We start from the raw sequence: 26,463 nt of genomic DNA on the forward strand, positions 1-26,463 counted from the left end.
GCGGCAGCACCATGGAGAGCGGCGCCGACGGGCGCCTGGACGCCGCCGCCTTCCTCGGGGCCTGGCGGCGCTTCGATGCCGACGGCAAGTGGGGACAGGCGTGCGGGCAGCTGGCTGAGGGGTGCGGGGGGCCGGACCCCTGGGTGCCGTGCAGGGGGGAGGCGAGGCCGCCGGGGTGGATGCCGGTCAGGGTGCGTGTGTGGGTGGGTACCTGGGATGCTGCACATGGGGCCGTCATGTCCAAGCTTTACCGCCATGAGGTCCTGCAGGTGTTTTCGAGCCCCTCTCTTTCTCCTGAATGAATGAATGTAACAGCTGTAAGTCCTCCTTTTCACCCCGAAAGTTTTACCTTTTCATTACTTCCCCGTTTCATCTGCTGCTCCCTCTTTTGGTCCCGGTTTGGGGATTTACTTTGGTTTCCAAAAAGTTTTCTGTAAGAAAAACTCTGAAGGGAGCTCCGGAACTGTGCCCAGCCCTCACACAAAAGTGAACAGATGAGATTGAATAGGACATGAGGCTCCACTGAGTGGGCAGGCAGGGCTCCCAGCTGAGATCCCGGCCCTGAAGCCTTGAGCTACCTGCATGCAGCCCATAACACAGTTCCTGGAACTCGGACAGTACCCCTGACCATTATTATATTTGCTTTTTATTTAGACAATGGTTACATAGAAGGGAAGGAGCTTGACGATTTTTTCCATCATCTCCTGGAGAAACTGGGACCAGAAGTAAGTACTGTGCCGCGTTAGATGCGCATCAGGTCCAAGCAAACAAAGTTATGCTGAGAGACGGTTTGTGTTTGTTGTTCCCTGATTGCCGACTTCCTTAGCAATCCCGAGGTAAAGAGCTTTTGTCTCAGCAGCAGGGTGGCATTTAAGCGCGTACAACAAGTGCAGTCAGCTGAGCAGTTTGATCAGTTGTTTCCAGGCCAACAGCTGCTGGTCAGGGGGAGATCACAGTTGGCAGCAGCCGGTTGGCAGCGTGGAGAGAAAGTCATTTGCTGTTGTTGAGTAGAAACAAGGGAAAAAGCACCGGCACACAGCCTGGCTGGCTGAGCAGGAGGGAAATGTTCGTGGTTTATTTGTTCAAGCCTGTGCTGATTAGCTTTGTTAATACGATAGGTTTCTTTCCCAGGTCAATTTTTAACAAATATACTGTCATTAATTTTAAATGGTGCTTGGGAAGAAGGCTTCTGTCTATATTGCCGCAGATGGCTAAAAGCCAAATGAGAGTCAATTCTGTTGCTTCTAAGATCCAAACCTGGCTCTACAGTGTTTCTGGGCTTCTCCCTTGTTTTCCTTTCCTGGTTTTGGCATTTCCCCTCTCTCACTGTCTGCATCTCCAAACAAACAGAAGTTGCACTACAAATTACAGGGGCTACTTTCCTTGGCTCCAGGTCATATCTTGCCCTAGGAGTGTCACCATCAGTGAAGGGGAAATCCAGCCACTCAGGCCAGCACTCAGAAGGGATATAGTAATATTTTCACTACACAGCATGTACCCAGATAGGAAAAGGAGGAAATATCTTCCAAACAGAAGGAGAGGATGTGCCAAAAACCAGAGGTGAAAGAATTCCTTTAAGCAAAAACTAATTAACAAAGATAGAAAAGGTAGCTGATAAAAGGCATAAATTCATGAGTATCAAGTGTAAAATCAGAATTGTACTTACAAGCCAATTAGTATTCTTGGATCTTTAGGGCTACAGTTAAAAAAAAATAAAAAGAAGCTGTGAATAATTTTTTCAAGCATATTTTTATTTAATTTGCAAGTAAATTTGTATTGAAATATTGGCAGTTTCTGCAGAAATGTCTTTCACAGCACGGATGGTTAGATGAACAGATAAGCACATTAAAAGGCTTCAAACTAATAAAAAAAAGATTCAGCAATAAGAATCTTTAAGGGCACAGAAAAGCTGATGTAAAGAGAAATCATAAAGCTCATAATTATTTACCCAGGAAGAAAAGATGAAACTGGGAACTGCTAGTCTTGGGGTATTGAAACAGCAACACAAAGCATACTCAAATAAACTCAGTGGTAGCAAACATGAGATATCGAAGGAGACATTTAAAATGAGGCTGCAGAGCTCAGTGCTGCAGTGGATAGCTGAAGAAAGGGACCTCCAAGTGGGATATCTGGAGTGGGCTGGTGGTGATAAAATCCGGGGTTGACCAGAGATCTCATGCTGAAGGAAGCTTCCTAAGGATGTGAGTCAGGAGAAACTCCAAGCCCCACTCTAGGCCCTAGCTGCCCTTGTGCAGCCCTCACATGACGTCCTGGGACAGCATCAGACCAGCTGAGTAGCAAACCTGGTGTGTTACAGCAGTTTTTGTGGTCTTGCTGATATCAGTGTGAGCTCCATTACATTGTGTCATTTATCGGCACACAGAGCTTGCAAAATGAGGGTGTTCTAGCAATGAGCTTACCACTTTAAGAAATCAGTAACAGTTTTATTGCTTGTTAGAAGTCCCTGCTTGGATGACTACAGCTTAACTCGGCACCCTGATCCAGTTTGCATCTTCTTTGCTTCTGGTATCTAAATTTTCCCATTAAAAGAAATAGTTTAGCACAAATTGAGTGGAGAAAGAACCATCTCCCTCTCCTCCTATTAAAGAGAAGAAATAAGCTAGTTCTGGAGGACAGTACTCACTAACTTTCAGGGTGCTCAGACAGGATCTCAAGTGCTTTTGGCTTTTTTGCCCTCTAGTCTTCCTGCCTATTTTGGGCAGTATTTCAACTCTGGTTATATTATCTCCATTGGTTTTATCATCCTACAGAAAGTGTCCTCTGTGATAAAAGCAGTGAGCTGGGACTGAGCATCTCTCTGCCATACCACTCATCTTGACCTTTACTCCTTTGAGTTTTTAACGTCTTTGTTTCCTTGCACAGTAAAAGGGGGAGAGAGCAATACGCTGGCAAAACTTACAGATGTGTCACAAGGATTAATTAGTGACTATGTCTGAAGTGCTATACAAGTGATAAATGTTATCAGCACTGGAAGTTGTCTCTGCTTGAATAGAGAATGGCTTCATAATTATATTTTTTCAGCTTGTGTTCTCTAAGCTGTTATTTTTCTTAATGACCACTGTGGTTCTTCAGCTCTGTTTTTCTTCCCAGTTACTCTGCAGCATCTCCAGCTGACACTAAATGCCAGGGGATGGTAGCAGCTGGGAAAACAATGCAAAAAGGAGCCTGTCAGGAAGCTGAGAGACACAGCTCTTCCTGACAACTCTGAGCAGGGAAAGAAACTTGAAATAGCATCCAGTGATGGAGGCCAGTTCACTGTCTTTTATTGAACCATCAACATTTGTCAGGGGAAAGGGAAAACTTTGCAACAAAGGTAGACCTTTAGTAAATCAACAAAATCCCAGATGCTGCTTCCTGTCCCTTCTCCTTCAGCCCTGGGTGATTGCTGGAGGCATTTGGACAATGCACTTAACAACGCACTTTAACTTTTTTCCAGCCCCGAAGGCGTCAGACAATTGCACTAGATGGTTGTTGTAGGTTGTTGGAAGGTTCCTTCCAACTGGAATATTCTATTCTATTCTATTCTATTCTATTCTATTCTATTCTATTCTATTCTATTCTATTCTATTCTATTCTATTCTATTTCCAGGTGTGTGTAATTCTCCTGCCAGCATTACATTTTTGAGTTGCTGGCATTATCCACCTGTTTCTCTTATCACTGCTGTGACTTCTCTCTAACCATTTGAGCCTCCAGCTTCCAACCTGCTACTGCATGGCTGCTGTGAGCTGCCTAGGCTCTCTTGTGCTCTTTCATAAACCTCTTTCTTCTACACTATGGCACCTCTTTCCATACATTTTCTAAAAGTTTTTATACTGAGGTGAAAGCCCAGTGGACAGGACAGTTTCTTTCAGCATCAAAGAAGCAATTTTATTAGAACAGGAATTACAGCTCCTGCATTTCTGTCGTATATTCCTGTGTATCTTTCTTTCTGTATCAAGATCATTAAAGATCTTCTTGCTTGCTCTTTCCTATGGTTTTAATGAAGCTCTATGTATATTCTCATAATTAGATAAGAGTTTTATAGAGGAATGGTTATAAATTTGGGGGTTGGATTACTGAAAGTTTCCATTAAACCAGTGATGTCTGGGCAGATGCAGAGAGAAATGCACATTGCCATTGGGCTTTCTCAGAAAGGTATTTCACTTTGCTTAAATTACACTCAAATTAGATAGAAAACTTTCAGGTAAAGGATGGTTGCCTTCACCTAACTGTAACTGTGAAAGAGACCACAACAATTGTTGAAGTAGAAATTTGATCAGACAAGACAGGTATTAGTCTTGTTTAAATCCCTCCTGCCTGAAAACCATATGGATAGTTATGACTGGAAGGAACCAATGTTAATCCTCTGGAGCTCACTCCGCGCAGCAAATTAAGGCTTTGTCTTTGCTTTTTACTTCCAAAGAAGAGAAGCACCCTCTAGCTACTCTTGCACTTCATCCTTGCCTTGCACACTGCGTTGTCTGTCTCAATAATGTGTATAATTTAGCTTGGTCAGGATGGCAACAGCTACTTAAAGTTTAATGACCAAAATATCAGCCAGCCTCAAAGCCATCCAAGGCAGACTTCCCCTGTGCTTTACCACGCCAAGAGATCTAGAGGTCAATGGTGACCAGCAGGTGAACTGCAAGAAGACCCCAAGGAGAAACCAATCAGCTTGCATCCACATCCAGAATATTTCAGAATTCTAACCCCCAGGCAATCCTGGCTCTTTAAATATTAGGAAGGAATTCTCTCCTGTCAGGGTGGAGAGGCCCTGGAACAGGTTGCCCAAAGAAGCTCTGGATGCCCCATCCCTGCAAATGTCCAGGCTGGATGGGGCTTTGAGCAACCTTGTCTAGGGGAAGATGTTGGAACTGAATGATCTTTGAAGTTCCTTTCAACCCAAACCATTCTATCATTCTGATTATTGCCAAATGGAGTTGTTTCTTTAGGTGTGGCTTTCATCAGCCTCGATTACCCTGACCAGCTCCTAATCCTGTTCTTCCACATTAAGGCATGGAAGTCCCTCAAGGTATTTCTTAATGCAAACTCAACATACCCATGGTAAAAACGACATGATATGTTTTCATCACCCAAATGCACGCCAAACAGCTTTCAGCCTAGCAGAGACGACAGAACAAAGAACCTATCCAAAACCTAACCACAAAGCCATGATGGCACAGGGAAGGCTTTGTGGGGTGCTGGTGTCTACTACGGGGAAAAAAAGCTTTCCCACATTTCTGCTGATGGGAGGTAAAAAAGGACCGAAAACGCAATGTGGGATGACAGGGTAAGTGCTCATCTATTGTCACATGCAGGAGTACAGTAAATCCTAATCAAAAATCCTAACCAAAGTACAGGGCCAAATTCTCAAGTGATAGCACTTAAGGCAGGCAATCCAGCCTACAACTGCACAGGGGTAACAAAATCATTCATGAAATTGGTTTTCACAAGGAAGAAATGTCTGGCCCAAAAATGAAAGGTTCTTCTTCTAAAGTCAAAGTGGACATTACTGATGTCTCTCATCTGGTCCTTGCTGGCCTCATATCTGTACTGCGTAGCTTTTGGCACGATAATAGTCATTGATTTTGTTTTCCAACTGTCCTCCTTGGCAGACAAAATTTATTTTCATAGCTCTTGTAGGAACTTGATATCTGCGGGACCCTTGGCCTTTCTATCATATTTGGCTGAAATACTAGAAGACACGTGTTGGAGCCAGCGTGTTTAGAAAATTCTCCAGGTTTTTTCAAGAAACAGGGTATAATAGTCACTTAAATGTAGTTTCATCTTTTTTTATACCCTAATCAATATAGTGGCTTGCTTCTAAAATCATGTCAAGAGGGAAAAATAAATCAATTTATTACAGGATTTTCTTGACCAGCAGGAATTAAATGAGACATCCCATTTCATCAAGTCAGAAAGGCTCTGCAGTACTCCATACATTCACTTTTTGCCCCCCAAACCAAGTGACTCATAGCTGTGTTTTCATCAAGGCAAAATTCTGCCAAGCACATGAATCCCTTTTGGAGCAAAAATTTAATTAGTCAGCATGAGGCAAAGAGTGCAACAATATAAAAGGAATGGATTAACAAAGAAGACAGATTACAGCCAGGTTTCCAAACAATCATAACCAGCCATGACAAAGAAATTAAATGCTGTAGAAATTTTAAAAATATGTGATCATGCCCTTTCTGTAATTACATTATTAAAAACGAGATTACCTTTGTGATGCTACAAATACTTCTTCAGGGTTTTCACAAAAGGGAAGGCAGAGACTGGACATGGAAAGGAGAAAGCAGAAAATTCATTTGTTACAGCAACTTGAAGCACAGAAGCTTTTCTCTGTAAAACTCTGTGGAAGAACATCTGTAGTAAGAAATTTACTTGTTAACCCTGAAAAATATGTGAACAAAGTCACAGCAATATTTTAAAGTGTGTTCTTTTATGAGACTAAAAATGATGTGGCCTTCTCCTCATGGTAAGTAGTAAAGATTTCTTTCCTGGCTGCAGTGAGAACATGCAGCAGCCCTTGGAAACCACACATCACCCACAAACTCACGGAGGTGCATGCACCAGGGAAAGCAAGGAATTATGAGAAGCTTCTCTTTACAGAGTGACTGGAAAGGATGCAGCAGCATTCACTTAAGTCCTCACAAAAAAGAAATCTTTGCAAACCTTTGAAACTGGTTAAGGATCTGTTGCTTGAGACAGGCGACATAATCAAGACAGAATTTTCTGATAAAGAAAGATGTGCTCAGCTGCAGACATTTACTTGCTGCAAAGCCATTTCCTCCTGTTCCATCTTATAAGACGAGGAACATTTCTGTGTGCCGTTATTTGTTACACTGTGGTTTAACCCAGCAGGCAGCCCCACATAGCCACTCACTCATTCCCCAGTGAAATGGGAGAGGGAATCAGAAAAGTAAAGTGAGAAAGCTGATAGGTTGAGATGAAGATGTTTTAATTGGTAAAGCAAAACCCAAGGGCACAAGCCAAGGCAAAACAAATAATTCATTCACCAGTTGCCATGGGAAGGCAGCTGTTCAGCCATGTCCAGGAAAACAAAGTTCCATCATGCTGACTTCAAAAGACAAACACCACACTCCAAACATCTTCCTTTTCTCCTTCTTCCCCCAGCTCTATTTGCTGAGCACCATGCCATGTGGTATGGTATATCTTTTGGGTCCCTTGGGGACAGCTGTCCTGGCTGTGTCCCCTCCCAACTCCTTGTGCAGTCCCAGCCTCCTTGCTGGTGGTGTGAGGTGAGTCTTCAGATCATGTCCTTGCTTGTACAAGGGGAACAGATCAGGTAAATCATGGGGATTTTCCAGCCTTTTAAATGTTTTTGGAATAGAAAGGAAAATAGAGCAAGTTGCTTGTTTGCACCACCAGTAGGTCAATCTTGAAAACCAGGTCTCCCAACCTTAGTTTCTGTTTGGAATGTCTTATTTGATGTGTTAGGGGTTTTTTTCAGTCTTCTGGGATTTTTTTGGTAAAGAGAAAGGTTCCCTTTGAAACCTAATGGTCATAAAACAAAGTATATTGTTCTTAGTGTAAAAATTTTTAATATAGAAATAATTTTGTCTTGAACATGAATCTTGGGAAAGGCAGTTTGTGTTTTATTATTTTATTCTTTGTGAGTGAAAGGTGGGTTTTGGTAGAACTATTACCAGTTGTGTTTCATAAGTAGAATATTTATGAAGAGAGAAAGATTGTCCAAATTGAAAATCCACTGTAGTGTAACTCCTCAGACTAAAAACTTTTGGAGCTGTGTAAATATTATAAGTATTCCAGGCATTTAATTGATGTTTCCCATAGTTTAAATCAGTTTATAAAAAGAAGGAGGCTGTCCTATTTTTATGCAGGTAACAGTGTCCCTGCCACAGAAAACTCAGTGAAGTGGTGGTTAATAGCTGACACCAAGTTGAGCATTTTAACAAATGACTAGTTTGAAATGCACAGCACACTTTTCAAATAGCAGCTATGATTATCATTTTGGAAATAACTCATCCTATCGGGCTCAGAGGAGGATCATTTCAGAGTACTTTGCAAGCCTATTGAAGCTGACAACAGCCTCGCCTAACTCCTGGGAGGTGTCTCAAAGTGTCAAGGTGCTGTCAGAAGGCAATTTAAATAGCACGAGGGTGACTTATTATGCCAAAGGGAAAGAAAACCAAAGTGTGTGTTCAGTCATGTGCTGTGCCCTCGATATCCAAGCCCACAAGACTTTCTGGACACCACCATGGGAAAGGTGTATCCTACAGCCATGCCCTGGGACCCACTCAGCTGCTCCTCCTGGGGCCTGTGACCTTGGGTGCATGCCGGTGGGATCACTGCTTGGTGTTTCAGCCCCAAACTGTGAGCTTCCACCCTTGCTGTTACACAGCAAAGATGCACCCCAAGAGCTGCACTGTGTGGAGGTGTGCACTGGGTAAACTTTGGAAAGTCACTTATGGTCTTGTGTCACAGTAATATAAAATGGAGTGTGCAGCCTAATAGAGCTTCAATAGCAGCTGGAGAGAATGGGAAACTGGGTTAGGAGACCCAGGAAGGAATAGCTGTAGTCCCACATCCACCTGGTTGTAGAGATAATAAAAACTTTGAAGGACTTTTACTCAGGGATTGGGACGAAGTTAATTTATTGTCCTGTAAAAATTTCTACTAAGGTATGCCACAATACATTGTGGGTTATCCTTCTCCCTTCCTTCCCTCCCCCCCCCCAGAGAGGGCTGCCTCCCACACGATTGGGAGAGGAGCCAGGACCTGTGCAGTGTGGGTGCTGAGGGGAACATAGGACTTAATTGCTTAGGAAAGATTAACTAGATGAGCTTCCAAGCCCAGCCATAAAGCTCATATGACCAGAAGCCTTTTTACATGGTGAGGAAATTGTATTTTTTGTAGTCCAGTGAGAGTGGGAACCCTTATGGTTTCTGCTAAAGAAACCATGTCTGATGAACCTAAGCATTGTATTTCACCTGTCACAGTGATGCCTATCAAAACATGCAACCTGACAGGTCTGGAGAACTTCTCACTGTGTATAAATCAATTACGGGGTTGAGTAGATTCAAAAGGAATGTCAATTGTTTGGAATTCTGTGCTGTTAACCCAGAAACACTGACAGGGCTTGGTGCCAGGTCTTAAATCAGATGACAGGCAATAATAAGCAACAATCTAGCTCCACTGACACCTTTCAAGGCTGATGACCTAATGAACTGCCTCTGTCATTCAAGGATAAGGATATCTTCCTGAAAAGCACAAGCTGAAAACAAGCAGAATAGAAACTGCTGTAACACACCCTTGAGCAAAATCAAACCCCAGTGGTATATAATGGGAACAGTTGGCTAAAGGAGCAGGTGTCACTGAAATATTCTGGGGTTTCCAAACACTGATCTTCCAACTGAAAGCTTAGTAGCTGCAAAGATATGCATAGGACAGATTTCCAAAACTTCATCCACAATGGTGTGTGTGTCTGTGGGCTTTTAAAAGCATTACCCCCAGCTGTAAGAATGCAATGATCCTGGTGATTATCTGTGAGTGAGGAGAGATTTCTTCCAGGAGGGTCTTCTGGCACCTTCAGCAATTTTCATGCACTTGTTGTTTTCCGTATGGCAGACCACCATCACAGAAGAAGAAGTTCAGAGGATGAAGGAGCAATTCATGTCTGTCTACGATGTCACCACAGATGGACGCTTACAAATCCAGGAGGTATCTCTGCACAACCCCAGCCCAGGATTTTTTTATAGGAGGATGGAGAATTAGAACAGATTTTTATAGGGTCTGTAGCAATAGGACAAGGGGTAATGGTTTTAAACTGAAAGGAGATAGATTAAGAAAGCCTTTTTTTTTTTTTTTTTTGTTAATGAGGGTTGTAAAGGACTGGAAGGGGTTGCCCAGGGAGTTGGTTGATGCCCCATCCCACCAAAGGTCAAGTTGAACAACCTGATCTAGTTGAAGATGTGCCTGCCCATTGCAGGGGAGCTGGATTGGATGACCTTAAAGGTCCCTTTCAACCCAAACCATTCTGTGATTAAGACCTGTAGCAGACTTGGGAGATCTGGAAGATGGAGTCTGGGTATAGAGGAGGTCACTCATGGAGTATTACAGTTTATTTCCAAGGGAGAAACATGCCAAACCTATATTTCACATACTGGGTCAGCAGCTACCCAAGTTTTTTTCTTTTCTTTACTTTCGTGGTGTGGGTTTGTTTTTTGTTGTGGAGATTTTTTAAAATTTTTTTATCCAGCTTGCAAATATGATCTTGCCGGATGATGAGAACTTCCTTCTGCTTTTCCGACGGGAAACTCCCTTGGACAACAGTGTGGAATTCATGCGGGTCTGTATCTCTAGACTGCCTCCTCCCCCTTGCACAGCACCAGCTTCTTCAACACCAACCCTTCTGTCCTCTGTAACACACAGCTTGGAAAATAGATTGGTTTTGTGGAAGCAAAGCATGTTCTGACCTGTTTAGGGTAGAGGTGGTTTTACATTATCTACAGCAGTAAAACAGAGGAATGGTATCTAGGACTGGACATGGGGTACCCAGAGAACTCATTACATTTCACAAACACTCTTGGCCACCTATCAGTCATGCCACCACAGACAAAACGTCCCCACTCATCAATTGACCCCTGCAGCTCCTCACCTGCAATACAGTGTTGACCAAGACAGCAGAGCAGGCACATTTTAAGCACCATTTTATTCGGAAACATTACACTGTTAGGACACGGAGAGGAAACCTCCGTAAGTTGGGTCAATAAGCCCATAGAACTTTGCCCAGTCTTCCTCTGATCTCTGCCCCTGAGTATCCCAACACAGAACTTAAACTTTTCCAAGACCACGTGCAGTTACTTTTATTTCACATCCATGCTGGGGGCTTCTGCAGATCAATGGCCTATTGTGTATGGCCTTCCCTCAGATAAATAAAAGAAGCTGCATGTACAAATTAGGTAAGAAATGCAAAACGGTTTCTTCATTGTCTTCCTTTTATAGACAGTGTGTCTGCATTAAACATGTGATAGCAGCATGTAGCATGTACAGCATCCAAGTGTGAGTAAGAGCTATTGTGTGAAAAGTTTATTTTATTTCATCTACAATTAATTAAATGCTGGCTAATACAAGAACTTGGTCATTATGGAAGTTCTACTTTGAATCTTTACAATCTATCATCGAGCAGATGAGTAACTGAAATATTTATGTGCTCACATCAATCTATCCCCGTTCAGATCTGGCGCAGTTACGATGCTGACAGCAGTGGATTTATTTCAGCTGGTGAACTCAAAGTAAGTTATTCTAACAAATCTCTTTGGGCTTGACCTACAGCTCACTGATGTCAATGGGAGCCCTTCCATCAGCTTTACCAATTTACTGTGTTTTTATGTGATTGACAAATGGCATTTCTGGGTTGTTCACAGCGAGTTTAAGGACTTGTGCCTTCTGGCATGGTCTCAGAGGCCCTGCAGGAGGGAGGATGGTTTGCTATTGCCTTCGATGTCCTGTTTCCCCCTAGCCCTGCCCATGACCCTAGTTGTCTTGGTGACCTGAGGCATCCAGTGAGCCCCACAAGCACTGCCTCACCATGGCTTTACACGTGTGCTTGTCCCACTAAACAGAGCCAAAGCCATGGTGTTTTATTAAGGGGGTTTCTTCACAATCTCTTAGTGAACCTGCAGGTTTTCTGAACAGTGATTTCTCAGTAAAGCTCTGGCTATTTAGGCGAGAGCCTGTTCAGAAACCATAACTCAAACACTTTGAGCCAGCAATCACAGAAGTCAATCCCTGGGCTGCACATCCTCTGCTGAAGTCTCAGTGTGTGGCTTCAGCCTGTGTCCCAGCAGAGATGTAAGAGGAGGCTTGAGTGTTTTACTGAATGGCAAATGTTTTGATTTGACATCAATTAGCAAGTATTGCAAGACTTATGTTGTCTTTTGCTTATTTCATGAGTCTATTAGGACTCACTCCAGTATGCCTATTCTGGGGAAATTTAGTTACTTTCTAACTTATTTTAAAAAAAACATGTTCCAGCTAAAAAAAAATTAGAACTTTTTCAAACTGAAGACACCAGTAGTAATCAGGAATGTGAAACTAGATTTGTGTAACCCTGCTGAATTTGAATTGAATTTCCTACTGTTATTTCTTGAATTTACTCTAGAGAGTAAAATTTCTCTCTTTTCTTACTGCAGGATTTCCTGCGAGATCTCTTTTTGCAGCATAACAAGATGGTTGCTGAAGTAAAGCTGGAAGAATATACTGATACTATGGTAAGAAAAGATAGAATTCATGTTGTTTAGATCAGAGTATAGCCTAAAATCTCCTTTAGGGTCAATGTCTTCAGAGCCATAAAAGACCCTTTGAAAGGTGTGTCAGAGATCCCTGGGGGGATCTCTGCTGCTGCTGCTAACAGTTCTTTGCACTGGACATCAGCTGTGAATGCATTTCAAATAGTTTTGCTGAGAGTTGAACAATTTCTTATGAGAAAAGAGCTCAACTTTACACCAAAGCAGGCTGAGCTCTAAACTTCTTTAAATATAGGTGAGGTGTATCCTTCTTCAGGATATGTTCAGCCTCAGCCAGATCTCTAGTTTATTCACTTCCTTCTTTCCTCTCTTTGTCCTAGCAAATCCTTTTGCTCCCGAGACATGCAGGTATCTGGCTTTTCTGCTCTGCAAACCCAGCAAGCCTTGCTGGCTCCCTGCTGCTTCTCTGAAAGACTGAGAGGTTGAAAGTTTCAATTCTCCACCTGGCTTATCACAATATAGCTTTTATACTGCAATCAACAACATCGTATTTGGTGTGGATTTAGCATCAGTCACCTGGATTTCAGAGCAACTTATTATATTTAAACATCTAAAAACAAGAAAAGAAGGGAAAAAATCTCATTTCTGGATGTCATTCTCAAGGGTATAATTTGAATTCCACTAGCAGACATCTATCACTGCAATTTTCTAAATGGTTTTCAGATGGGACTGCCTTGTTTCTTGGCAGGAAATCTGTGTTTGTACCTAAAAACCAGCTTGGTATGCAAGCAAACAAGGAGCTGCCCACATATTTTGCAATACCATGTCATGTATGTGTGATGTGTGTGTGCCTAGAAATGTGACCCTTTCGAGCAATGTGAGAAACTGTACTGTTACAGAACAGTGTATATTTTGTTTTTCATATTTATAAGACAGTGAAGAGAAAGGAATGCCAGCTGCAGGAATTATTTTCCAGCTGGCAGAGTTTGAAAACAAAAAAAGCCTGGAAGTTACAGCTAAGACAAAAATCTTTCTGGAAGCATTTGCTGGTAGCAAATATCCTTCATTCTGCTCCGTTAAGGTTTCCATCCCCAGTGCTTAATCTCTGATCAGGTGCTGGGGAATAGGCAATCTGAACCTCGTAGGCAGTGGGTGATACATTTCCTCCAACTCCTTTCCCTTCCCTTTAATTTCCCAAGAAAGATCTGTGATTCCACTACCCCAAAGCAGCTAGGCATGAATGCAGCCCAGGGCTGAGAGCCAGGAGTTCTGGTTTCTATTCCCATGGCTTCTTGTAGAAGGGCTTTGTATCTCCAGAGAGGCAGTCTAACCTCTGTGTTAGAAGATAAGAGTTGATCTGGGAAAAGGGATGCTTTGTATATCTAGGGAAATCTATGATCTGAAATGCAAATCTGGCTTCTGATGACAAAGGTTTTCCAAGCTGCAATGTCAAAAGAATCAGGGATGTTAATGGTTATTAGAAAATGAGAATATGGCAGATGATTTTTTTTCCTTGCAATTCTTTTCTCTAAGCTCAGAAGATCAAGGATGTTTATAAACATACCTGATCCCAAAAGCTAAGGCAGGGTGTGAAATTACCACAGGCATCATTTTATCCTATGATATCCTGGAGTAAAATAGAGAATAAGTATTCCATATGTAACAGCAAATTATCCTATAGCATCAGATACACTCCACAAATGATTGCATAGGAAGTTATTTAAAGTATGAAGGCAAAACTTCAAGGAGGGAAGAAAGATTCAGCCTTGCATTTGCAGGGCTGGATTAAAAAAGAAAAAGTGACTCAAAGGTTTGATGTCAAGGCCCACGGTAGTGGCAACCCTTCGCTTCCTCTCTCTCCTTTCCCACATGGAGTGAGGGACTGCTGGAGTGCAGAGTCCCACTGCCACTGGACTCTGCCACCACCACCACTGTTTAGGATAAATGGATCAGTGGCCCATCCATTTTTTTTCCTGACAATAGACTTTCTGTCATATTTTTGACAACCAGCAGCAGTGATTCCTTTTCTGCAGATTGGACATACTTATATTTCTCTCCCCTCTTGCCTTGCTCCCACCCTTCTATCTTTTTAGTGCACAAAGTCCTTGGGAGCAGGACTTGTTTCTGCTGCACACAACTACAGGCTCTCACAGGGTAGCCCATCTATCCAGCTCAGGGCTTTCAAGGGCCAGTGTAATTATTATTCAGTTGAAATAAGCTGTGTCCCAAGGAGCTGTAAACCCATCTGTCTCCACAGGAATATACACGTCTGCCCTTTTTTCTGTACACACACAGCTGGCTGCATGCATCTTAAGCAGCTACTCATACCCTGAGTGGACTCTAGGGCCTTCTGGAGATAGAGATAAAGGGGAAAAGGCAAAAACTATCATTTTAAAGAGACTAGCCCAGACTTGAGGAGAAAAAAAGAAAAAAAGAGGAAAAAAAAAAAAAAGGCAGCATTTTATGGTTTTGTGCTGGGTATTCGCAGTTTGTGAGCAGTGTGAGCAGATATTGTATCAACCAACCAGGGCATGCTGAATTCTCACCCCTTGTGCTGCTAGGAATGATCTCATACCACATTAAAAAAAAAAAAAAAAAAAAAAAAAAAAAAAAAAAAAAAAAAAAAAAAAAGCTGAGAAGGGGAGAGAGTATTTCTTTTGGAATAGATTCGTCGTCTCTGAGAAGGGACATCACTTTATCAGGTTGCTTAGCAGCTGCATCTTAAGAGGCTATTCTGTTTCTTTGTGACCTTGACATCCTTTCTTCATAGAACACTGATACAGATCAGGGATTTGATGAACAAGTGATGAACTCCTCTAAAGACAACAGGTAATGCACACATCAGCATTGCACAAACTCTGTGAGTTTGCTAAATCAGATCTTAAAAAGCACTAAAGTCACTGGAGAAAATCACAAAAGAACATTTGAGTTCCCAAGATTCTTCATGGGGAAATTGCAGTGACAATGCTGTGTTGAAGCAGCCACTTTGTCAGCACTGCTCTTGTGTTTTTTTCCATGCCTACGTGGATACATATTTGTATTAATAGTCATTAAGTGTGTGTTAGTAATTATTTATATGTTCCCACTTACAGTTCTGAGTCTTTGAAAACAATCTGTAGATTTGTTGCCTTCCCATGGGCACCGACCAAGGGCTGTTGGCAGGAAGCAAGCGCTTGGAGATTGAAGTGAAGCCTGATATTGCTCTGAGCCCCCTAAGAAGAGGCCCCAGGGGTCCTGCAGTGTGTGCTTTGGGAGACAAAGTGAGCACAGATGAAAAAGGATAGAGGGTTTAAATAGCATGGTGAGAATTTTCTGCCTTCCTGAATTAACACAAGCTGGAGAAATGAAGACTGGCCCCTTTGATGCTTCATGATGAGGATACTGTGGATGATGACAGTAGAACAACTTTTTCCATCCTTCCCACCTCCCCTCAGTCCCTGAGGTCAAGGGGGAAGGTTTCTGGGTACTGATGAAGTTTCAGCTCAGAAATACTCATCTCACATATGCATTTGGCAACAATTTTTTATGAGTGACAGATTGCCTTACCTGTGCATGCACACAGCTGTGCACTTAAGCAGAATATTGAAAATGCCAGGATATGAACTAGATTTAAGATATGGTTTCTGATAGTCTGTAGCTTCCCAGAGAGCAGTGTGGCACTTTTAGTTTGTAATCCCAATGTCTACAAGCTGCATGCAGGGCAAGATCATTTCTGAGTCAAACTTCAGCAATTTAAGTTGTTTATTCTGCTTAAACAGTCACACATGCAATACTGACATTCACTTTTTTCATTGTCTTATGTTGATGATGTCAGATGGAGCATAAAAAATTCCTTTAATCATTCTATTTCAGTAAAATGCAAAGGATAGTTCTTGTCCAGCCAGCATGCCATCTTTGCCTACCACAGGTTAATATTCTAGAGAGGCAATAATGTAAGTGCCGTTACTAATAACAAGTATTTGTCATGAGCTACAGCATTTGAAGGCTTGTAGATGGTGGTAACTGAGGATGAAATCTTAACCCCAGAGAAGTCAGAATAGATATTTTTCCCAGCTGCAATGACACCAGGGTTTTGCTGGGGTTATTTGCAAAGATTCTCCTGGGTACTGAGCTATGTGCCCTGAGTGCACAAGCCTGCAGCTGAGGGCTCCTCATCATCTCCTCATCTGTGCAAAGGGAAAGAGGTTGTCTTCTCCCTGAGGATGATCTATGTCCACAAGTATGCACTGTGAAATACCTTTACTGTACATTGGGGGAATTTCTGGTGCTTTTGTGGCTGCTGCCTGTCCCCTCTGCAAGGGTAATGCCAGAGTTTCAGTGCAGTCAGTTCCATGGCTGTGAAAGTCTATCTGTGCTCAGTGCTGATGCCCATGTACTCATGTGGGTAAATAAAAGTCAGAGCACAGAAAATTCAGGTGATTTAAATCTTTAACATCTTACTAGTCAAGCTAGCGTAGCTTTGTTAACAAAGTCTCCTGTGACCACTTAATAAAAGGTGTAATAATAGGCAGATATTTATTATATTGAAAAAAAGCCTAAGCAGTATTTGTTATGTTTGTGAACACAAACAAAACCGAGCAAATTCCCCAAAGCTCCAGAAATATCATAGGAGTAGAGTGTAGCCTACAAGATTGGTTCCTAAAGTGCAGTCTTTGCTCACCCCTTCTCTTCTCCTCCTGGTAAGTGGCCCATGCTGACCTCTCTCCCAGGTGCCTGAGAGGACCCACACAGCAGATGGACACAAATCTGCCTCCTGGATCCCTTCTCAATGTAATGCCAGTGGTGCTGTCACCTCCAGTTTTGCACCACACTTGCTGTGGCATAAGCCAAGGGAAGCAGAAAATCCCATTTAAGCTCAAACTTCATTTCTGAAGATCAAAACCAACAGAACTCAGGAGCCTGCAGGCTTTTGAACACCTCAACAGATAATGCCCTGGTGTCTTAGGACTCAAAACACTCTTATAAAACCTGTGCTAAAGAACCTGTCTATGTGACACAGGCAGTCTGCCTGGGCAGGACACTGAGCTTTTGTCCTGAGGGTAACTGGACCACTGGACCCTCCTGCCACTCTGTAAATGCCTTTGTGACGCCATCCTTCCCTATAGAAAGAGGGCATAGGCAGTCCTGCAGCTTGGGCTGATGCCTGTCTTTATACAGTCTCAATAACCTCTGTGCTCCGTGGCCAAGTTTTGTTTCAGCTGTTGGGCATGGGTGCCCATGATATATATATATTAAAATATATTTGTGAGAGTAGGAGGTCAAGTAAAACTGACTCTTTCAGTGTCCCACTTTATTACACACAAAGAAAGAGAACCAAAGAAGGTATAAAAGCAGGTTTTAGTGAGTCTGCTGATCACAGAACTATTTATTTGGGTTGTTTACTTCTTTTCTTATCTCTGTCATGGAAAATTATTCAGATTTATATTGCTCTTCAAAGAATGTGTGTGTTTATCATATTGTGGTGTTTCAGTGGCCTTTACAACACTGGACTGAGAAAGCAGAGGTATTTCCTTTGCTGAATTAAAAGCCAATGGCAGTTTTGATTTTCCACTTTAAAAAAAATGGAGACATAACAACTTTTATTTGCAAACCAAGCTCTTCCATATTCTCTGTCTGTCTCAGAGTGCCTCAGAGTATATTCAAACAAACAGAGGGTATGCCCTTGGTGCACTGCCATTAAAATGTCAGTGAATTAATTTGTGCAAACACTTTAAAACATGGGGTAGCTTGGCAGTAAAGGAAATGCATCATTTTATAAAGCATACTGCTAGATGCAACAGAGCTTTTAGTAAAATTGAGTGCTATTTAAACATGCCAGACCTTATTCTTAACCACATTGAGATGTTTCATATCAGCCTGGCAGCATAAATATACCTTTCAAGAGTGTAAACTGAAAATCCATCTAATTTAACGTATCAAGATGGTGCGTGAAGGGAAAAGTTTAAATTAGAAACAACCTCATAACCGTTTCATTAATCTGCTTCTCCCATGATGTATGCTTTGTCATATGGGGTGGGTACCCTCTGCCATTCTTTGTGTACTCATGCACACAACTAGCAGATCAGATCAAACACTCACATGCCTGAAACTTGAGAGTTTAATTAAAAAACATTTCCCCAGGCTGTTCCCCGAGTAATGCAGCACATGATTGCCATGTAGAGGGTATGCATGAGCTCCACGTGTCCCGATAACGGGATTAGGTCTATATCTTATTAGCTGTGGTACCTGAACTAATGCAGTGAGCACTAGCCTTTCTTCCCTACATGTTTTCCATCTTTCATGTGTTAATCATTGGGCAAGAATTAGCTTGGCCTAGCTCTTCCAGCCAGACTTTTTTTTCTTTCTGTTGACTGGTATGGATGATCCAAATATTGCATGTGTTTGAAAATTGTATTCAGGGTAGTTGTGGCAGTTGTTTGCTTTTCTGAGGCATCAAGGAGAGAAAAACACATCTGAATTTGAAGTCTAGGCTGAAGCACTGAACATTAGTTTCAAGACAGTGATTCTGAGATGCAGCAGAAACAGGAGAAAATAAAACACACTATCAGGAGCTCAGAAACATGTAGGAGAATCCAAGTGAAGTACAAAGACTGCTAAAGGCAGTAAGTTTTAGGGGGTTTTTGATAAGGATACTGTATTTTTGTATGAACCAATGACCAGTGCCTTCAGCCAGAGCTGCCCTGACCTGGCAGCAGAGTTCCTGAGAGCTGGGCCTTGTGTTTCCCACCTAAAGCTGTCCTTTCCCAGCAAATGTTGTTCTGTCTCACCCCACCAGCTGCACTGCTTTGTGGTGAGTTCCTACAGACCATGTGGGTAACTAATGCTCTTTGGTGGCTTAAACCAAGGGATTTAGAGTGACATTTTCAAAAGCACTGAAGTTGCTGTGGAGTCCAAGGACCATGGTATTCCCACCACCCACATGCTGGTACTTTCTCCAGCCATCTACTTAGGGGTTGTCTCCATAAGCTTCCTTTAGGCAGCACATTGTAGAACAATGATGTAAGCTGGATGTAGCAAAGTCACCTGTGGTGGAGAATGTGAAAAGTGAAGTAGGGGTATTTCTCTCTCTCCTCAAACAATAGACAAAACTAGGTTAGGCATTGATGGTCCATTTGGAGAGAGGCTTTTAAAATCTTACCTGGGCTTATTTATTTCTAGAAAGAACATTAATAATTTTCCATGACCTGCAGAATAACTCCTTTACCGGCCGAGAACTGAAGGCTTGGGTTTATCTCTCTGATGGCAGTGGGAGGCTGTCATTGCAAGGACATTTCTCCCCTTGGTGGCACCAGCAAAGGCAGCTTCTGCTCCCAACCCTTCCTCTAGCCTTGTCCCACTGCTGCTCCAGCAGAGACCAGGGAAAAGTACCATATTGCTGTGGGAGATCTAATGGGGCAGGAAGCAGTATGCAAGAAGTTAGCTGGAAGGGAACATCTTGGACTGATGCAACCAGAGGGAAGTCCTCAGGATGGCCTGGCAGCTTTATTTGTCTCCCCAGCTCTAGAGCAAAGGAAAGAAGTCTTTCCTCTGTCATTTAGTGGCTCTGCACACAGCATATGTTTGGCAGAGGCCAGTTAAATGGGAAAATAGCTTTCTTTGTGCCACTGAACACTCACATAGCTCTCATGATGCCGTTTTTCTAAATATCTCAATATGGGCCTTCAATCATTCTTAGGACTTTCATGCTGTCTTTCAGTGGGAGGAAAAGTGAGCCCATACCAAATGCCTCTTCAAAAATTCCACCCAAACCTCAAGTGTAAATTACTCAGAATAATAACGGTATAGAGTCTGTTACAGAATCTCAGTCTAAATGTGGTACAATAAAGTGTTACTGTGGACTTGCTGTCCTTGCTCCCCTTGAGCAATGGGCAGGGAAGAGGCATCACTGACAGAACAGGCAAAATCTCCCTGAGAAATGGCAGCTCTCCAGATGCTACCTTTTCTCACATGATTATTAGGCTCTGCCCTGGCTCCATTCCTGGGAATGGCCTGGGACATGCTGCTGGCTCCCACACATTCCGGCTATGTCATAGGGGTAATCCTGTCCCTCTGAGCTTTGTCAGACAGGGGCTGGTCTGGGCCTTCTCCAGCAGCTGTGCAATACAGAAAAGAGCTGTAGTGAACCAATTACTCTGCACAACCACTAAGCAAGCAAATGGGATCTATTGAGGTAAGATTAATGCATATTCCTGAACTGAGTATTTGACATAGAAAGGTAATCTGTCATAGTAAAATATTGATCCTCCCTCCACACACAATGTGGAATATATTTTTTTCTAGAACTTTGAGCCATGAGTTATTCAGGTTTGCAACTCATTAAACATCCTTCCCACCCTTTTCTTTGTAACAGACCTTTTTTGTGCCTTGAAGAGAAATGCAGAACCAAATACAACAAATATTTTTTTTTTTTGCAATGGCTCATCAAAATGATTCTATTCCAGAAAAGAAAAAGATTAAGTTTTGAATTTACATTTAATCACTTGATGTTGGCAGCCTGAACCTTCTTCTGACTGTTAGTGCAGTCTAGCAGCAGTTCTTGAGCCAAGCAAACCCCACAGCTTTAGGGGTGTAAAATCCTGACCTGAGTGCTGATTAGAAGTACCTCAGCTGCTCAGAAGCCACAGCAACAGTCAAAGGTAGGAGTCCAGGTGGAAGTGTTTAGAAATTTCCCCCTTTTTCTGGCATTTTTTTATTTTCAGGCAATGTCAGTGTTCAGTTTCTGGAGGTCTTTTCTGCAGACCTGCTTTATCCCCATGTAAGGTGGGAAGGGAGTGGTACTGGTATTTGATTGCTTTGGGTTGTTGCTGTCAGAAAGCTGGTGGGTTTTGCTATTCCCTTGTGCCAGCCTTGCACTTGGTGCTATCATAGGATGTCATGCTGCCCAGGGTTTGGGCAAGCACCCTGAGCAAGCAGAGGGAAGGGCACAGGGCTGAGCAAAATGTATATTGGCTTGCTCTTTTTTTTTTTTTTTTTTTTTTTTTTTTTTTTTTTTTTTTTTGGTATGTGTGTTCTCCTCATGGCCCATCTCTTTTATCTTTGTCTTCTTGATTTATAGATGAAAATCTTTGACAGAAACAAAGATGGGAGACTGGACCTGAATGACCTGGCCAGGTAGGATTTAATTATGTTGTTGGGGTGTTTCAACCCACAATAGTAGATTCATGCAAGGTGGTGCTCTCCCTCTAGGGACGTGCAGTTGAATTCTACCTCCTTTTGAATTAGATCTGCTCTGATCCCACCTCTCCAACACAAGGTCCCCATTGCAATAACCTGAGAATCTAGAGCCAGTGATAGGAGCAATGCCACAATCTGTCTGTACAACATCAACATGCTCTGGCGTAATCTGAGGTGCTTCCCAGGAGGTGGCAAAGTAACCAGTGGCTCTGTTTCTCCAAAAGAAGGATAACAGTCCTTTCAACAGGGTCACAGACATGCATTTATTTGGTGCAACAGGGATTGCAAAGAATTTTTACTGCATTTTGAGTAATGAAAGTGCCACCACAAAAGAGTTTGGCAGTGGCAGTAGGAAAGAATTTGGAGAGCCAAGGTGAGATGCTTGTGAGTGAAGTTGGTGAGTGAGTCATGGGCCTCTGTCTCTTTTTTGTTCTTGATACCTCAGAGGCTTTTAGATGATTTTACCTGCCTAGAGATAGAGAATATGCCTCTCTCTGTAAAACTATGTGCGTTGGTTGGATAGGACTTTAAATTTGCAGATACAATCTTAAAAGACCAGTTTAGAGGATGAGGGGACAGAGGTGCTGGTTTGCCACTGTTATTCTCTGCTTCAGATCCTGACAAATGCCAGCACAAATGACTGCAGTGCATACAGCAGTTCCCTTTGACCATGAAACCTATGAGAAGAACTTGAGGCAGGACAGAGAATATCTAAAGGGGATTGCTGTTACAATTTTCTCTTAAATACAGTTCCCTTTTGGGAAGGAGGCCATCTGAGGCTGTCCTCCAGTCTGAGAACATTTCTCAGACCCCAGATCCTTCCATGTGCGGACACAGATCAGCATTCCCTGTACATGGGCCCTAAAAACCTCAGGGTTAGCAGAGCAGCTGGAGGGACAAAAGGGTTTATCAGTGCTTGACAGGCTTTAGGAGATGAAAAGAGAGGAATTCTGCCAGTCTTAGTGCACAGGCCAGTATTACTTTGTCCTTTACTTTTACAACCACCCAGTCTCCCTCCAAGACAGAGCCATAAATCACTTTCTTTAATGCAGCACAGCAATCCAGTTACAAGTCTGGTAGCTCTTGTATTGGAAGCTGACACCCTCTGTTGTGCAGGACCACCAGATATGCTCTGGGAGAAGCAATGGTGCTAATAGGCATGTCTGTGGTGAGACAAAGGGCACTCTCTGTGCCCCATCAGACACGAGGAAGGTGTGTGTTCCCACATAACAGCCCTCTGTAAATAACCCCACAGGCAATTTTCTCTTTTATAGGCCTTTAATCTAACATCCCTTTGCTTTGCAAACAAGGAGAGCTCAGAATAGTTCATGTGCAGATGATAAAGTGAAAAAGATCATAATTTAAATCTCTCTATTCAGGATTCTAGCACTCCAGGAAAATTTCCTTCTACAATTTAAGATGGATGTAAGTATCACTAATTTTTGATACACTGATCCTGTCTCCCTCAGCTGAGATGACCTGGGCCCAAACTTGAAATTTTTGCTTTAATTTTTCATTTGTTTGTCCTCTCTGTGCACAGGCTTGCAGCACAGAAGAAAGGAGGAGAGATTTTGAGAAGATCTTTGCACACTATGACGTTGTGAGTCCCATGAGTCAGTTCATTCCCTTGTGGTTTGTAAATGAGAGATTTAACATGTGCTGCTGAGACTTCTTCCTCCTGCTGGGTGACTCCTGCTGGAGTCACTGAGGAGTGGCAGCTGTGCCCAAGCCCATGGCCCATGAGCCCAGATGCCAGACTGGGAGGGGTAGAGTAGGGACAGAGAGGAGCAATGCTCAGAGGTCTTGTGTCAAGGTCCCATTTTGACTTTCTCCATTGCCACAGCCAGTGCTGCTGCATTATCAGTTTTCCTGCAGGAGATGCAAGAGATGCAGAGGAGGTGATGGCTTTAGTGCTCACAGCCTCTGGCAGTTCAGGACCTGCATCACTACCACGTTGCAAAATAAACCCCCTTCTGATACTGAGCTCATGGTTGTTTAGGGAGTCTGGCTCAGGACACACATAACCATTGAACTGCCTGTTAGACATCAGCAATTCAGTGCTGCTTCTGACAGTCACACAGCTCCCTCAGGGTGGTGGGAGACATTGCTTCCACTTGCTTCCAATCTTTACTGTAACGGTAGTGAAGCACTGGAACGGGTTTGCCCAGAGAAGCTGTGGATTTCCCAACCCTGGGAGTGTTCAAGGCCAGGCTGGATGGGGCTTTGAACAACCTGGGCTAGAGGAAGGTATCCCATGGTGGAATGGTTGGAATTGGATGATCTTTAATGTCCCTTCCAACACAAACCATTTCATGATTCTGTGAACTTCGTGCTACAAAGCTCAGTGACCAGGTGGTGGTACAGACCAGTAAACACTGTAGTGGTTTTGACTCACTGGGGAGTTTTGATGTTTGTTCCTTCTTTCAGAGTAAAACAGGAGCACTTGAAGGCCCAGAAGTGGATGGATTTGTCAAAGACATGATGGAACTGGTCAAGGTATCTTCATGGCTCTGTTTGTTAATACTCTGTTTTTCTTAAAGATCAGTGCTTTTGGAAAGGCTATGTACACAGAGACACTAGTAAGAACATAGAGTCAGATTTTAGAGCAGAAGGGAATGTCACCATCTCAGTATACATACTGTCAAGCATTTCAATGTATCACAGAAATTCTGCCACACAAATTAATACAGCTTCCTTCAGTAACTCTATTTTTTAAAGGTCCACTCTAGTTCATACTTTGAATTAGGCAGATGTTACAGCGTGACATGATATGGATGGGTCATCACAATTTCTTTCTTCCATTTTCCTTGTGGATGTGGTTCTCACTAGAATGACCTCATGGTTCATTAGTTCATCTCAGGGCTACAATTGAAAATTACTTGAGGTCTATCTGTAATCAAGAATATTATACCTCGTGTGTCTCTTCAGCTCCTGATGGACAGAAGAGTCTGTCTTCAATGGATTATCTTGAGTTTCCAGATGCAGTCTAAGATTGAGCTTTTGACCCACACAGAATCTGATCTGTAGCTTCCTCTGAGCCTGAACTGTTGCATTTTCACACAGTGTCAGAAATCTGTGCTGCCACATCCATTCAGGAGAGAGCAGAAAACAGCAGCTGGGTGCTGATGGCTCTGTGTGTGTGTTCTGGACATGCAGTGTGCAGGGAAGGGTGTGGGGATTGGCAGGAGGCTGGATTTGTGCTGTGTGTGAGTGTGTGTGAAGGAAGAAAATTTATACTTTGCCTAAGGGCCTCCATCAGCATTGCCCTTGGACAGCACAAGCTATGCATGTGAATTTGATGCCCTCCTGAGAATGTGGGAAGCAGAGCAGGCAGTACAGCATTAGAAACATACTGAGACTGTGTAGCCTGTAAAATGTGTTTTCAACATGAACTTGATCCACAAAAGGTATTTTTATTTATTGCTGACTAGCCTGTAAAATAGCAGTATGCTGACAGAAATGTCATATTAGTCCTTGCACAGCAGGTTTGAGAGAGGAAACCAGGTGAAAGCACAGGTCTGGTAGAGCAGGGATCTGCATTGCACAACTTTCTGAAGTTTTGTTTTATCTGGATCAGATACTGATGGCCTTGACTGAGCACGAAAGTCATGGTGCATTTCTATACACTCACTTCCAGTTCCATGCATGTTCTGCTTTTGCAGGGCACCCTTTCCCCATCTTCTGTTTTCTTCCCCACAGCATATGAGATGATGTGGAGTCTTTTGGTCGTTCTTCCTTGGGTGGACTTCCCAGTTGCTACATGGTGGGCTGCTTTACAAGCTGGGGAAATCCAGAGCCATTTTCTCTCTCAGCACTCTTTTTCTCTTTGCCTGCAGCCCAGCATTAGTGGGGTGGACCTGGACAAGTTCCGCCAGATCCTGCTCAACCACTGCGATGTGAACAAGGATGGGAAAATCCAGAAATCTGAACTAGCTTTGTGTCTCGGGCTGAAAATTAACCCATAGCTGGGGAAGTGCTTGTGGTTTTGTTTCCCTTGAAAGATTTGCCTGCTGCTCCTTGTAGAAGTGTGTTCTGTGCTGCAGTGGGAGTGGTGGGGAGCTGAGGCACTGTGCTGTCAGGCTGGAGAGTGAGATTTGCATGGGGGCCTCCTCACTCCATCAACTCCTTTGTGATGTTCACTTGCTGCTGCCACTTGTGGGTCCCCTTAGCAATGTCTCTGCCCACCAGCAGATGAGCCGTTCAGAAGAGAGGTTGCTGTTTTCTGCCCTCATGAAATGCTGCCCTGCCCATTCTCCTAGGATAGGAACAAGTATCTCCTCAAAAACATCCCCTCAGTGCTCTCAAAGTGCAGCTGCTATTTCTGATGGTCACTTTTAAATGTGTGAAGTCATTACTTTGGTGAACATTGTGCCTTGTGCATTTAGAATATTGGATGGATGACAGTGTATTTGTGCAGAAATAAAATGGCTGTTACAGAAATTCACTAACATCAAAGTTTATGTGTTACGTACAGAAAGCCAACTGCCACAGCCTGGCAGACTGTACATAGTAGCCTTTTATGTAACATGCATCAAATGGCAAGAGCTTTTGTGATGCCTGTCAGTTGTGGGGTTTAAATCTGCAATGAAACGTGGTAGATCCTTCCCATGGGGTAACCACGCACACCATGTGTGATCTGTGTGTGGCCCTCACATGTCACCCTCAGGATGAAGCCACAGAGTAACTTCTGGAGAACACTTCTCTTCTGACCCAAAAACTGAAACAACCTGCAAGGTTTCAATAAACTGGCAAACTGGAAGGACAGAAGCCTGATGAGGGCAAAGCTCCTACACATGTTTGGGTTTTTTTCAAATCAGTTAGAGTTGGTAGATACTTGTAACCCTTACTGAACTTAAAGCTTCTTATCACTCCTGGACCATGAGTGTAGTCCCAGAGCCCAATGGCAACAGCATAATTTGTGCCACTTATTTCCCTATTCCAAAGGCTTTGACTGAATATTCAGAAAGTTTCATGGCTGCACTTTCATGTCCATTTAATTCTTTCTTCGTTTCCCAAGAGAAAATCGTGGAGGAGGGGTTGTTGGCAAAAATTCCT

The 26,463-nt window shown here is 43.0% G+C and overlaps 1 protein-coding gene across 1 annotated transcript; it reads left to right on the top strand.

The window, feature by feature from the left end:
* On the top strand, window positions 1-26,463 carry SCGN (secretagogin, EF-hand calcium binding protein). Its single transcript, XM_066205691.1, has 11 exons — window positions 1-84; window positions 655-725; window positions 9,614-9,706; window positions 10,245-10,334; window positions 11,224-11,280; window positions 12,181-12,258; window positions 21,290-21,345; window positions 22,788-22,833; window positions 22,949-23,008; window positions 23,836-23,904; window positions 25,245-26,463. The coding sequence occupies exons 1-11, from the start codon at window positions 12-14 to the stop codon at window positions 25,371-25,373; spliced, it is 822 nt and encodes a 273-aa protein (XP_066061788.1). The 5' UTR covers window positions 1-11; the 3' UTR covers window positions 25,374-26,463.

The sequence above is a fragment of the Chamaea fasciata genome, unplaced genomic scaffold (assembly GCF_029207755.1).
Source record: "Chamaea fasciata isolate MVZ Bird 193981 ecotype frontalis unplaced genomic scaffold, bChaFas1.0.hap1 SCAF_1, whole genome shotgun sequence".
Lineage (NCBI taxonomy): Eukaryota > Metazoa > Chordata > Aves > Passeriformes > Sylviidae > Chamaea > Chamaea fasciata.